This window comes from Babylonia areolata, chromosome 12 (genome assembly GCF_041734735.1).
Source record: "Babylonia areolata isolate BAREFJ2019XMU chromosome 12, ASM4173473v1, whole genome shotgun sequence".
NCBI lineage: Eukaryota > Metazoa > Mollusca > Gastropoda > Neogastropoda > Buccinidae > Babylonia > Babylonia areolata.
The window spans coordinates 39,420,378-39,432,989 of NC_134887.1; the positions used below are offsets into that span (position 1 = coordinate 39,420,378).

The window sequence follows — 12,612 nt, forward strand, 5'->3', positions numbered from 1 at the left end:
AAAAAGAAAAATCTATTCTCTTTTTTTAATTAATCCTTGCAATAACATATCCTCGAGGCCTATCTCCCGCTGAAAACGAAGTGTTATAACTCCATTCGGCATGTTAGCCTATTTTGTGTAATCGAGTTCCACTCGTTCATGAAATACTCCCAACTGTTTAAAGCCTTTTTTTCTGTTTATGTTTTTGTTTTTTGTTTTGTTTTTTGTTGTTGTTTTTTCTTTAAAAAAAAAAAAAAAAAAGACAAATGTATGCGATTGTTTACCACCCTGTACTTGTGAACTGAAAGAAAACAAGTAAAAACCAACAACAACAAAAAACAAACAAACAAAACAAAAAAACCGCCCTCTTCCTTCCTTCCTACCTTCCTCTCTTCCTTTCTTTCTCTTTCCCCAGACAGTGTCCCACCTGGTGTCCACCTGGCCCAGCCCCGCGCTGCACGTGCGCAGCGTGCTGCCCCCCGAGGACCTGGGCCGCTGCCAGCAGCTGACGACGCCCTTCGACGCCGCTCATCCCGGGGGCATGTCCCTGTGCGACGCCTTCATGATGGGCCTGCTCAACCTCAAGCCCCACGCCCGCCTCAAGCTCATCAACTTTGCCGGCTTTAAGCAAGGTGTGTGGGTGGGTGGTGGGGAGGGGGGAAGTGTTGTGGGGTGGGGGCATGTGGGGGGGACGTAAGGGTTGGATAGAGGAGGTGTGGTGGGTGTGGTGGGGGTGTGTGAGGGGTGATGGTGGTGGTGGTGGTGGTGTGTGTGTGGTTGTGGTGGTGGGGTATGGTGGTGATGGTGGTGGTAGTGTGTGTATCATCATGTTGACTTATTGTCAACATCATGTTGTCTTGTTTGTCATGATCATGTCGACTTGTTTGTTGTGACCATGTTGACTTGTTTGTCATGACCATGTTGACTTTTTGTCATGATCATATCGACTTGTTTGTCATCACTATGCTGACTCGCTTGTTATGGTCATGCTGACTTGCTTATCATGATCATGCTGACTTGTTTGTCATGACCGTGTTGTCTTGTTGTCATGATCATGTCGACTTGTTTGTCATGATCATGCTGACTTGTTTGTCATCACTATGCTGACTCGCTTGTCATGACCATGTTGACTTGTTGTCATGACCACGTTGACTCGCTTGTCATGACCATGTTGACTTGTTTGTCATGACAATGTTGACTTGTTTGTCATGATCATGTTGACTTGTTTGTCATTACCACGTCGACTTTGTCTTGATCATGTCGACTTGTTTGTCATGACCATGTTGACTTGTGTAGTGGTTATGCTGACTTGTCATGACCATGTTGACTTGTTTGTCATGACCATGTTGACTCGCTTGTCATGACCATGTTGACTTGTCATGACCATGTTGACTTGTCATGACCATGTTGACTTGTGTAGTGGTTATGCTGACATGTCGTCATGATCATGTGGACCTGTCTGTCGCGAGCAGACCGCAAGCTGTGCAGGGAGCTGGCCAGGCTGCCCATCCTGTGGATGAAACCGGGAGACAGGCAGCCAGGCTACATTCACAGTCTGCTTCGTCACAACATGGGTGGGTAGGTTCTATATGTATTTCTGTGGGGTTTTTTGTTTGTTTGTTTTTTGTCACAACAGAGACGGGCGCCATAGCCGAATGGTTAAAGCGTTGGACTTTCGATCTGAGGGTCCGGGTTCGAATCACGGTGACGGCGCCTGGTGGGTAAAGGGTGGAGATTTTTACGATCTCCCAGGTCAACATATGTGCAGACCTGCCAGTGCCTGAACCCCCTTCGTGTGTATACGCAAGCATAAGATTAAATACGCACGTTAAAGATCCTGTAATCCATGTCAGCGTTCGGTGGGTTATGGAAACAAGAACATACCCAGCATGCACACCCCTGAAAGCGGAGTATGGCTGCCTACATGACGGGGTAAAAACGGTCATACACGTAAAAAGCCCACTCGCGTATATACGAGTGAACGTGGGAATCGAAGCCCACGAACGCAGAAGAAGAAGAAGGAGAAGAAGTCACAACAGATATCTCTGTGTGAAATTCAGGCTGCTCTCCCCAGGGAAAGCACAAATTCGAAGTGGATTTTTCTACAGAATTTTGCCAGGAACAACCCTTTTGTTGCCGTGGGTTCTTTTACGTACGCAGATTGCATGCTGCACATGGGACCTCGGTTTATCGTCTCATCCGAATAACTAGCGTCCAGACCACCACTCAAGGTCTAGTGGAGGGGGAGAAAATACCGTCGACTGAGCCGTGATTCGAACCAGCGCGCTCAGATTATCTCGCTTCTTAGGCGGGCGCGTTACCTCTTGGCCATCACTCCACACCTATTTATGTATAGGTTTGTGGCGTGGCCTTTGTTGAGGCGTGTGAAGGACAGACAGAGAGACAGAGAGAGAGAGAGAGAGAGAGAGAGACAGACAGACAGACAGAGAGAGACAGAGACAGAGAGAGAGCGAGACAGGTAAGCTGTCATATAGACAGAGACAGGGACAGACATAGAGAGAGACAGAGAGAGAGAGAGAGAGGTAAGCTGTCATATAGACAGGGACAGACAGACAGAGAGAGAGAGCGGTAAGCTGTCATATAGACAGAGACCGGGACAGACAGACAGAGAGAGAGAGAGAGAGAGGTAAGCTGTCATATAGACAGAGACAGGGACAGACATAGAGAGAGACACACAGAGAGAGAGAGAGGTAAGCTGTCATATAGACAGGGACAGACAGACAGAGAGAGAGAGCGGTAAGCTGTCATATAGACAGAGACCGGGACAGACAGACAGAGAGAGAGAGAGGTAAGCTGTCATATAGACAGAGACAGGGACAGACAGACAGACAGAGAGAGAGAGAGAGAGAGAGAGGAAAATACAAGACAAAAATCTTTATTTCGCGGATAATAGATAAGCACTAGTGGGTTTTTTTTGTTTTTTGTTTTTTTTAACATCCAGTCCCCGCCCTGAATAGGGTCTGCTGACACTACACGATATTAAATAAAAATTGAAAACAGTACTAAATAAAAATCAAAGCAAAGCATGGTGTGAATAGAAATAGAAAAGAGAGGGGGAAAATCAAACAATGGATTAAATATATATATATATATGCACAGAAACACACACACACACACACACACACACACACACACACACACACACACACACACACACATATCTTTCGTTTCTTCCGTCATAGCTTGGGCACACAACGTAAAAAGAGAATAACAGAACAGAGACACACACACACACACACACACACACACACACACACACACACACACACACACACACACACACACACAGATTACAAGTGTTCTCACAATGGACATCATTGTTGTCACCCCAATCATCATCACCATCATCATCACCATTTCCTTCCTGTCTTTTTAACTGGAGGCGATGTGATCAGAATCGGTTAAGCGTTGGTTCCTGATCCAGTGTTCACCAGTGACCAGGGTTCGAAGCCCCGTTTCGGCATGGTGAGAATTATGTGCTTGGGGTGAAGGTATTTTACACCGATATGTCCGCACTTCACCCAGTTGTGAAAGGGTACACTAGACTGATCGAGAAGGAAGGAGTGATGGCCTAGAGGTAACGCGTCCGCCTGGGAAGCGAGAGAATCTGAGCGCGCTGGTTCGAATCACGGCTCAGCCGCCGATATTTTCTTCCCCCTCCACTAGACCTTGAGTGGTGGTCTGGACGCTAGTCATTCGGATGAGACGATAAACCGAGGTCCCGTGTGCAGCATTAACTTAGCGCACGTAAAAGAACCCACGGCAACAAAAGGGTTGTTCCTGGCAAAATTCTGTAGAAAAATCCACTTCGATAGGAAAAACGAATAAAACTGCATGCAGGAAAAAATATTTTTAAAAAAATGGGTGGCGCTGTAGTGTGGCGACGCGCTCTCCCTGCAGAGAGAGCAGCCTGAATTTCACACAGAGATATCTGTTGTGATAAAAAGAAATACAAATACAAATTCAGAACCAGCAGAAGGAGAGAGAGGACTGTGCCCCTGGATTCCTTCGCTTAGCTGTAGACACAGTGGGTATGAAATCACTGCCCTGTAAAAGGCTACTGGATTTTTAACCTTTCGACTTTAATTTTTTTTTTTTATCTGATATACCTTCTTCTTCCTCTTCCTTCTTCTTTCTCCTCCTCCACTTCATCTTCTTTTTTTTTTTCTCCTTCTTGTTCTTGTTCTCCTTCTCCTCCTCCTCCTTCTTCTTCTCCTCCTCCTCCTCCTCTTCTTCTTCTCCTCCTCCTTCTTCTCCTCCTCCTCCTCCTCCTCTTCTTCTTCTCCATCTCCTCCTCCTCCCTCTTCTTCTTCTTCTCCTCTTCCTCCTCCTTCTCCTCCTCCTCCTTCTTCTTCACAATGATATGACCATTATGATAATGACACATAACGGCGATAATGATACTGATGATTTTTTTTTTTTTTTTTTTGCTGTTGCCAGTCGTTATCATCATCGTTATCGTCTTCCTCATCAAGTTGTTGTCACCATGTAGAAATGATAATGCTGGTGCTGTTGTCATGTAAAAATCAATGGATGCTGACTGAGTGACTGCTGTGCCAGGTGTGAGCAAGGACAAAGTTCAGCGCTATGTGAACAAGATCACCTGTATCTACGCCAACATTGATCTGCACGTCAGGCACGGCCACACCATTGGTAAGTTTTTTTTGTTTTTTTAGTGTGTTTTTTGTTTTTCTTTTCGAACATATCTCTGTTATAGCATCCAAGAATGTGATATTTTTTATTACACAAAATGCCACTGAAGAATTTATAATAATAAAATTATAATTTGAATATCGTTTCTCTTTTTCGGAAATAGCGCTTCTTTTGTTATATATATTTTTTAAATAGATACATGTTATAATTTATTTTACCGGAAATAGCTTCTTTTATAGTTTTATTTATAATACTTGTTATGATTTCTCTTACTGTGTAATAAAGCAAGCTGTTTGTTTTTTTGAATCACTTTCATATGTTAATTTAATCTTTTCACTTTTGAGTTAAAATTTTGCTATGCTCATATATATGTTAGACTCGACTTCCGGCTTTCAGACTGATTGGTGTGAGTGACGAGCCTTTGAATGCACATGTAATTTCCAGTCGGATTAATAAAGATCTGTTGTATTGAACTGTATTGTATTGAACCTTGACCAAATCTCTACCAAAATACGTCATGAAACAAAGAAGGGATTGTTTAAAAGCTTCAAAGCTTGTTTTGTCCGTATCCCACTACTACTTCTACTACTGCTACTACTACTACTAGTTACGGGTTGTAGTGGTGAGATTAACGACATATTGGCGATCTGCCCTAAAAGTCAAGTTTTTCGTGGCTGTGGTCATTTTTTTAATATTTTTTAAAGGAATGCCAGCAGCTCCCGACAGTTACCGTTTCATTTCCCATTTAAAAGCTTTCTTCCAATCCACTCCACACAAAATGTCGAAAGCTGATTAGTGGATATTTTGGGATTTTTTTCCACGGCAGGGCCAATCACGATCATCTTCGACTGCAAGGTGACGCTGGACGACGTTCCCATTGGCTTAGCTCTGCAGTCGGAGACGCCCTTCCGGTTCGCTTGTCAGCGCGTGTGGACGGAGCCAATCACGGACGTGTCTGTGCCACTGACAGTCATTCACAGAATTCTGAATCCTCGGGTACGTACGTTTTTGTTTGTTTGTAAGATTAATACGTCTTCATTACTTTTGTGAGACAGAGAGATTGGAGATGTGGGAGGAGATAGAGATAGATAGATAGAGAGAGTGAGAGAGAGAGAGAGAGAGAGAGAGAGATGGCATTGAGAGAGGGAGAGAGAGAGAGAGAGAAATGGCATTAAGAGAGAGAGAGAGAGAGAGAGAGAGAGGGAGAGAGAGAGAAATGGCATTGAGAGAGAGAGAGAGAGAGAGAGAGAGAAATGGCATTAAGAGAGAGAGAGATGGCATTCAGAGAGAGAGAGAATGGCATTGAGAGAGAGAGAGAGAGATGGCACTGAGAGAGAGAGAGAGAGAGAGAGAAAAAATGGCATTGAGAGAGAGAGAGAGAGAGAGAGAGAGAGAAATGGCACTGAGAGAGAGAGAGAGAGAGAGAGAGAGAGAGCAGGGGGTGGGGAAAGGGTAACCTGAAAGTGTAGAATCTGAAGTCGTCCCTTCATTGAAAGCACAGATCATTGTTTTACTCTATTTTATATTTCCCTAAGATAATTTTTGACAAATTGTGATTTTCAAAAAGAATCTAGTGTATTATATGTTATCTCTAAATGAAAAAAAAAGTTATTTAGATGCAAGATCATCTGGCCTATCTGCGTCGACTTTGATCTGTATGTATGACAGTCAGTGATGTCCGACCATGACCCCCAGAACAGCAGAGGAGGCATCTGCTGTCCTGAATATCTGGGCTAGAATTTGATTACAGCGAAGAGTGTCTTGCCCAAGTTACATCCCCACCGGCTCTCTCGACCAAGAGGGTTTTATGCCAGTCGGTGTTGTGATAGTTCCCGAAGGCCAACTAGCCCCTCCCCCGTTCCCCACCGACCCAAGTTCGGAGCACTAAGAGCCATAGCAACCTCGCCTCCTACTTTCATAGTCCTTCACAAAAGAACCTCTAAAGTTTCACCACTAAACTGACTGACAGGTAGTGAAAACTGAGCTTGTGCAACGCAAGTTTAACTCACTCAGTACGACCAGTCCTCTCTTCTCTTCTACACAGACCCCTCGGATGTCCGGTGGGTGTTTTAATGACCCAACCTTTAGCTTCCGTCGTAAGAATTGTGGTATTCTTTGTCATCATTCACCTCTTCAGTATAAGAGCCTTCCGCTTGCAATATTTTGATGATGGTAATTGGGGTGAAACGCTGTTAACGTCGTCTCTTTCGCCGTTCGTATGGAGAGAGTTAAGCTAAATTGCCGCAAAACAATCAGTTTTAGCAGTAGGTTAGGGGTTTAGCGGACAGGTAACCGCTAACGGCTTGTTGTGCAACCGGGCCCAGGCTGTAAATGACTGCCTATTACAGTGGAGAAACCATTGATCATACAGCTCTCACTTTGTTGTTGGCCTAACTGTTAGCTTACATCAACCTGTGATACAAGCTGAGCGGCGTTGGGCCTGATCTGTGTTATCCCTTCTTCTTCCCTCACTTTGCCTCTCCAGGATATCTCTCAACCGGAGGACAACTGTAAGCCTATGTCAATCTGTGATGTAAGCCGAACTGTTGGGCCTAATTTGTAAGCGATTCTACAGTGTTACTTTGCATGTAACTGGTTAAGACGCTTGGCTGCCAATATAGAGAGTCCGTGAAGGTGTGGGTTCGAATCCCGCTCTCACCCTTTCTCCCAAGTTTGACTGGAAAATCAAGCAGGGCGTCTATTCTTTCGGATGAGACGCTAAACAGAGGTCCCGTGTGCAGCACGCATATGGCGCACTGAAATAGAACCCATGGCAACGAGAGTATTGTTCTCTGGCAAAATTATGTAAAAAGAAACCCACTGCTATAGGTACACAAATATATAGGCATGCACTCAAGGCCTGACTAAGCGCGTTGGGTTATGCTGCCGTCAGACATCTGCCTAGCAGATGTGGTGTAGCGTATATGGATTTGTCCGAACACGGTGACGCCTCCCGGAGAAAGTGAAACTGAAACTTAGCTTGCATCTCCTCTTCTTCCCTCCTCCTGTCGCCTCTCCAGTACATCTCTCACCTGGAGATCGAGGACCCCGACATCTGCAAGGACCTGGGCCGCTGGGACAGCCTTCTGGAGACGCTGCTGCTGCTGCCGGCCCTCCGCGCCCTCAGCTTGCCCAACACGGTGCACGTCAACCTCCACGCCAACGCCCTCTACGAGCTGAACCAGACCCTGCGAGGCCTCCGCCAGCTCCGGAGGGTCAACTTGGCGTCCTGCAACCTGCGGGACTGCCTGGACCAGCTCCTGCTGGACCTGGACCAGGGCATCGACTACCTCAGCCTGAGGGACTGCCGCCTGGGCAAGGTGGACGTTCAGGCTCTGCTGCAGGTGGGTGTGTTATTGTGTTGTGTTGTGTTGTATTGTATTGTATTGTACTGGATTGTGTTGTATTGTGTTGTATTGTATTGTATTGTACTGGATTGTGTTGTATTGTGTTGTATTGTATTGCATTGTATTGTACTGGATTGTGTTGTATTGTGTTGTGTTGTATTGTGTTGTATGGTATTGTACTGGATTGTGTTGTATTGTGTTGTGTTGTATTGTGTTGTATGGTATTGTACTGGATTGTGTTGTATTGTGTTGTTTTGCATTGTATTGTACTGGATTGTGTTGTATTGTGTTGTATTGTATTGTGTTGTATGGAATTGGATTGCGTTGTATTGTATTGTATTGTGTTGTGTTGTGTTGTATTGTATTGTGTTGTATTGGATCGTATTATGTTGGATTGGATTGGATTGGATTACTCTTTTTTTTTCTTCTTCTTCTTTTTTATTTTATTTTTTATTATCACAACAGTATATTACGGGACTGAAACCCGCGGACACTCCGGCTTCCTTGGCGGGTGCATTACCACTGGGCCACCACTCCACAAAGGTTATACGAGGGTCATTCAATAAATAAGGTGAATTTTTCGGTATAAGGACTTCTAATACAGATAGAAGCTTACTTTTTTCTTTTTTTTTCAACGTAGTCTCCCAGCACTGTCACACACTTTTCCCATCTGTGCACAAGCTTCCGTATTCCCTCAGCGTAAAAATCTTTGGACTGATGTCTCAGCCAGTCGCTCACAACACTTTTGACTTCGTCACTTTCAAACTTCGTGCCTCTCGTGAACGCTTTCAAGGGACCAAACAGGTGAAAGTCTGAAGGGGCAAGGTCTGGGCTGTAAGGGGGATGAGGGAGCAGTTCCCAGCCCAGCTCATTGATGGTCTGCACCGTTCGGGCTGCTGTGTGAGGCCTTGCGTTGTCATGATGCAAGATGACTCCTTCTGACTGATGACCCCTGCGTTTGTTCTTTATGTCTTTCTTGACCTGCCTCAGCAGTTCACAGTAGTTGGCACTGTTCACAGTGCTTCCTTTCTCAAGGAATGAAATGGTGATTGGGCCTTGCATACCCCAAAAAACGGTGAGCATCACCTTCCTCGTGGACCGCTGGGACTTGAACTTCTTCTTCACTGGAGAGCCTACGTGCTTCCACTCCATGGACTGCCGTTTGGACTCAGGCTCATAGTGCCAAACCCATGTCTCGTCACATGTGACCACCTTCTTCAGAAACTCATCACCATCCTTCTCATAGCGGCAGAGACACTGCTGGGACAACTCGACCTTCGAGTAGCCAAGGTCATCATGGACAATTTTGTGTGCTGTCCCAACAGATAAGCTCAAAGTCCTTGCAATGTCATCCACTGTCACCCTTCTGTCAGACTGAATGAGGTCATTGACTGATTCGATCACCTCAGGAGACCTCACTTCTGTAGGCCTTCCAGGCCTGTCTTCATCCTCAACACTGCTCCGTCCTTCTTTAAACAATTTAGCCCACTTGTAGACATTTTTTCGGCTGAAACATGTGGCACCATACACAGCTGACATTCTCCTATGAATTTCAACTGGTTTGCACCCTTCAGCAACCAAAAACTTGATAACTGACCGCTGTTCAATCCTGGAGCATGCTTCTTGGTCGGCCATCTTTGTTAATCGCCAAAACTCTCAAAGTTTTTTTTAATCTGCAAAACAAATTAAATCCATGTGAAAAAGAAGTAAAACAAAAATAATATAAAAAAAGTAAGCTTCTATCTGTATTAGAAGTCCTTATACCGAAAAATTCACCTTATTTATTGAATGACCCTCGTAATTATGCAGTCTACGTACATTCTGTCGGTTCAAACTGATTCTGACCTGCGGTAACTCTGTGTCAATTCCAGTTCCAGTTCCTTAATTAAGGGGGCGTCACTGCGTTCGGATAAGTCCACGTTCGCTACACAACATTAAATTTTATTTTATTATTATTTTATTATTTTATTTTATTTTATTTTATTTTATTTTATTTTATTTTTTCTCAAGGCCTGACTAAGCGCGTTGGGTTACGGCTGCTGTTCAGGCATCTGCTTGGCAGATGTGGTGTAGCGTATATGGATAAGATAAGATAAGAATAACTTTATTATCTCCAATTGGAGAAATTTGGTCAGGTGCATTACCACAACATAGACAAGTAAACAACATGGGGACCATAACTGTAAAAGCCAACAACAGCCCCTACAAATATTACGAAGATACAAATGTAAAAAATATCACATACATCGTTTTATACATACATCCACACACTGCAGGCAATAACTAGTATTCTTGATGTAAAAACAAAGAATTAAGAAACATTATTTGAATATAATTATAAACATAGCCGATTTGACCGAACGCAGTGACACCTTGAGCTACTGAAACTGATATTGATACTGATACACAACATCTGCTACGAAGATGCCTGAGCCGGAACATACCCCCACCCCCACCCCCACCCCCAACGCGCTTTGCCGAGTCAGATCTTGAGTGCATGTGCATATATGTTATTGAGTACCTAAGAAAGTGGATTTATTCAATAAGAATTTGGTCCAGAGGACAACACTCATCTTGTCATGAGGTGGTGGTGGTGGTGGTGGGGGGGGGGTGCTTTTTTTTTTTCGGTACGCAAAGTGCGTTGGTATTCTGCACACACGGGACCTCGGTTTATCGTCTCATCCGAACCAGTGACTAAACTCTCAGTTTGATTTTCCAGTTAAACATGGGATGAAGGGCGACGTTTATCGTCTCATCCGAATCAGTGACTAAACTCTCAGTTTGATTTTCCAGTTAAACTTGGGATGAAGGGCGACGTTTATCGTCTCATCCGAATCAGTGACTAAACTCTCAGTTTGATTTTCCAGTTAAACATGGGATGAAGGGCGACGTTTATCGTCTCATCCGAACCAGTGACTAAACTCTCAGTTTGATTTTCCAGTTAAACATGGGATGAAGGGCGACGTTTATCGTCTCATCCGAACCAGTGACTAAACTCTCAGTTTGATTTTCCAGTTAAACATGGGATGAAGGGCGACGTTTATCGTCTCATCCGAATCAGTGACTAAACTCTCAGTTTGATTTTCCAGTTAAACTTGGGATGAAGGGCGACGTTTATCGTCTCATCCGAATCAGTGACTAAACTCTCAGTTTGATTTTCCAGTTAAACTTGGGATGAAGGGCGACGTTTATCGTCTCATCCGAACCAGTGACTAAACTCTCACTTTGATTTTCCAGTTAAACTTGGGATGAAGGGCGACGTTTATCGTCTCATCCGAATCAGTGACTAAACTCTCAGTTTGATTTTCCAGTTAAACTTGGGATGAAGGGCGACGGACACTGGGATTCGATGAACCCAGAATCTCACGGACAGTGTTCTGACACATAGTAAGCGTCTTAACCACTGTGCCCCCCCCCCCCCCCCCCCCACACACACACACAAAAAAAAACCTCCCCTCCCCCTCTTTAAAAAAAAAAAAAATTTTTTTGGTTTTTTTCTGCAGTGGCCCAAGGTGTCCGAGCTGCACGAGCTGAACCTGAGCCGGAACAACCTGCAGACCCTGGCTCTCCTGGTGGCGGCGCTGCTGCACAAGATGGCCGGCAGCATCGTCTGCTTCTCCGTGTCCTTCACCTCCCTGTCGGCCATCGCCGTGCAGCAGGTCGTCCGCAAGTGCAAAGAGTGCCAGGCGTTGAAGATCCTGGCGGCCCAGTCCTTCACCCCTCCCCCGCTGGCGGAGCTCAGGGGCCTTCTGGAGGACCTCGCGGACATCCCCACCCTGCAGCGCTGCATCCTGCTCCCAGAGGCCTACGCGTTTCCGGGCAGCCAGATCTCCCAGCGCGCGCTGAACCGCGAGACGGTCGAGGCGATGTGCACGGACATTCTGGTGCAGCTAGGCAGGCCTGATATCGAGCTAGAGTGATGTTTATTATTATTTTTTTTTTATAGCTTTTTTTGTGTGATATTATTTGTGTGTGTGTGTGTGTGTGTGTGTGTGTGTGTGTGTGTGTGTGAGTGATTTATGCATCATCGGAGGGCAGTGCACAGGCACTACGAACCCCTTGTGGGACCTTTGAGACTGAAGAAGGTTTTGGCGGAAATGGAAAGATGAGGGCTGTCAGTGCTGCATCATGTGTGAGCTTTGACTGCTAACTGATGACATTTAAAAAAAAAATTATCTACTATTCATTTATTTACTTATTTATTTTTATTTCATTTATTTATTTATTTATTTTTGTTTTGTTTTGTTTTGTTATTTTATTTTATTATTTTATTTTGTTTTATTTATTTATTTATTTATTTTTATTTTTATTATTATTTTTTAAAATTTATTTATTTTATTTTACTTTTTTTTTCTCAAGGCCTGACTAAACACGTTGGGTTACGCTGCTGGTCAGGCATCTGCTTGGCAGATGTGGTGTAGCGTATATGGATTTGCCCGAACGCAGTGACGCCTCCTTGAGCTACTAATACTGATACTGATGACACAAACATCGTGATGTCAGTGTATATCTGTGTCTGAAAATCACTGGAGGGCAGTGCATGTAGGCACCAACTCAGAATCCCTTGTGGGACTTTTGAGATGAAGGTTTGGCGGAAGGGAAAGATGCAGGC

General features: G+C 44.6%; 1 protein-coding gene across 1 annotated transcript in view; it reads left to right on the forward strand.

The window, feature by feature from the left end:
* The window catches only part of LOC143288610 (leucine-rich repeat-containing protein 14-like), a 34,718-nt gene extending 22,557 nt beyond the window's left edge, over positions 1-12,161 (forward strand). The window contains exons 4-9 of the mRNA XM_076597266.1: positions 395-611; positions 1,452-1,553; positions 4,561-4,653; positions 5,480-5,649; positions 7,674-7,997; positions 11,504-12,161. Of these exons, the coding sequence (XP_076453381.1) occupies positions 395-611; positions 1,452-1,553; positions 4,561-4,653; positions 5,480-5,649; positions 7,674-7,997; positions 11,504-11,920 (1,323 nt within the window). The 3' untranslated portion in view covers positions 11,921-12,161. The remainder of the gene's footprint in view (positions 1-394; positions 612-1,451; positions 1,554-4,560; positions 4,654-5,479; positions 5,650-7,673; positions 7,998-11,503) is intronic.
* Positions 12,162-12,612: the final 451 nt, after the last annotated feature.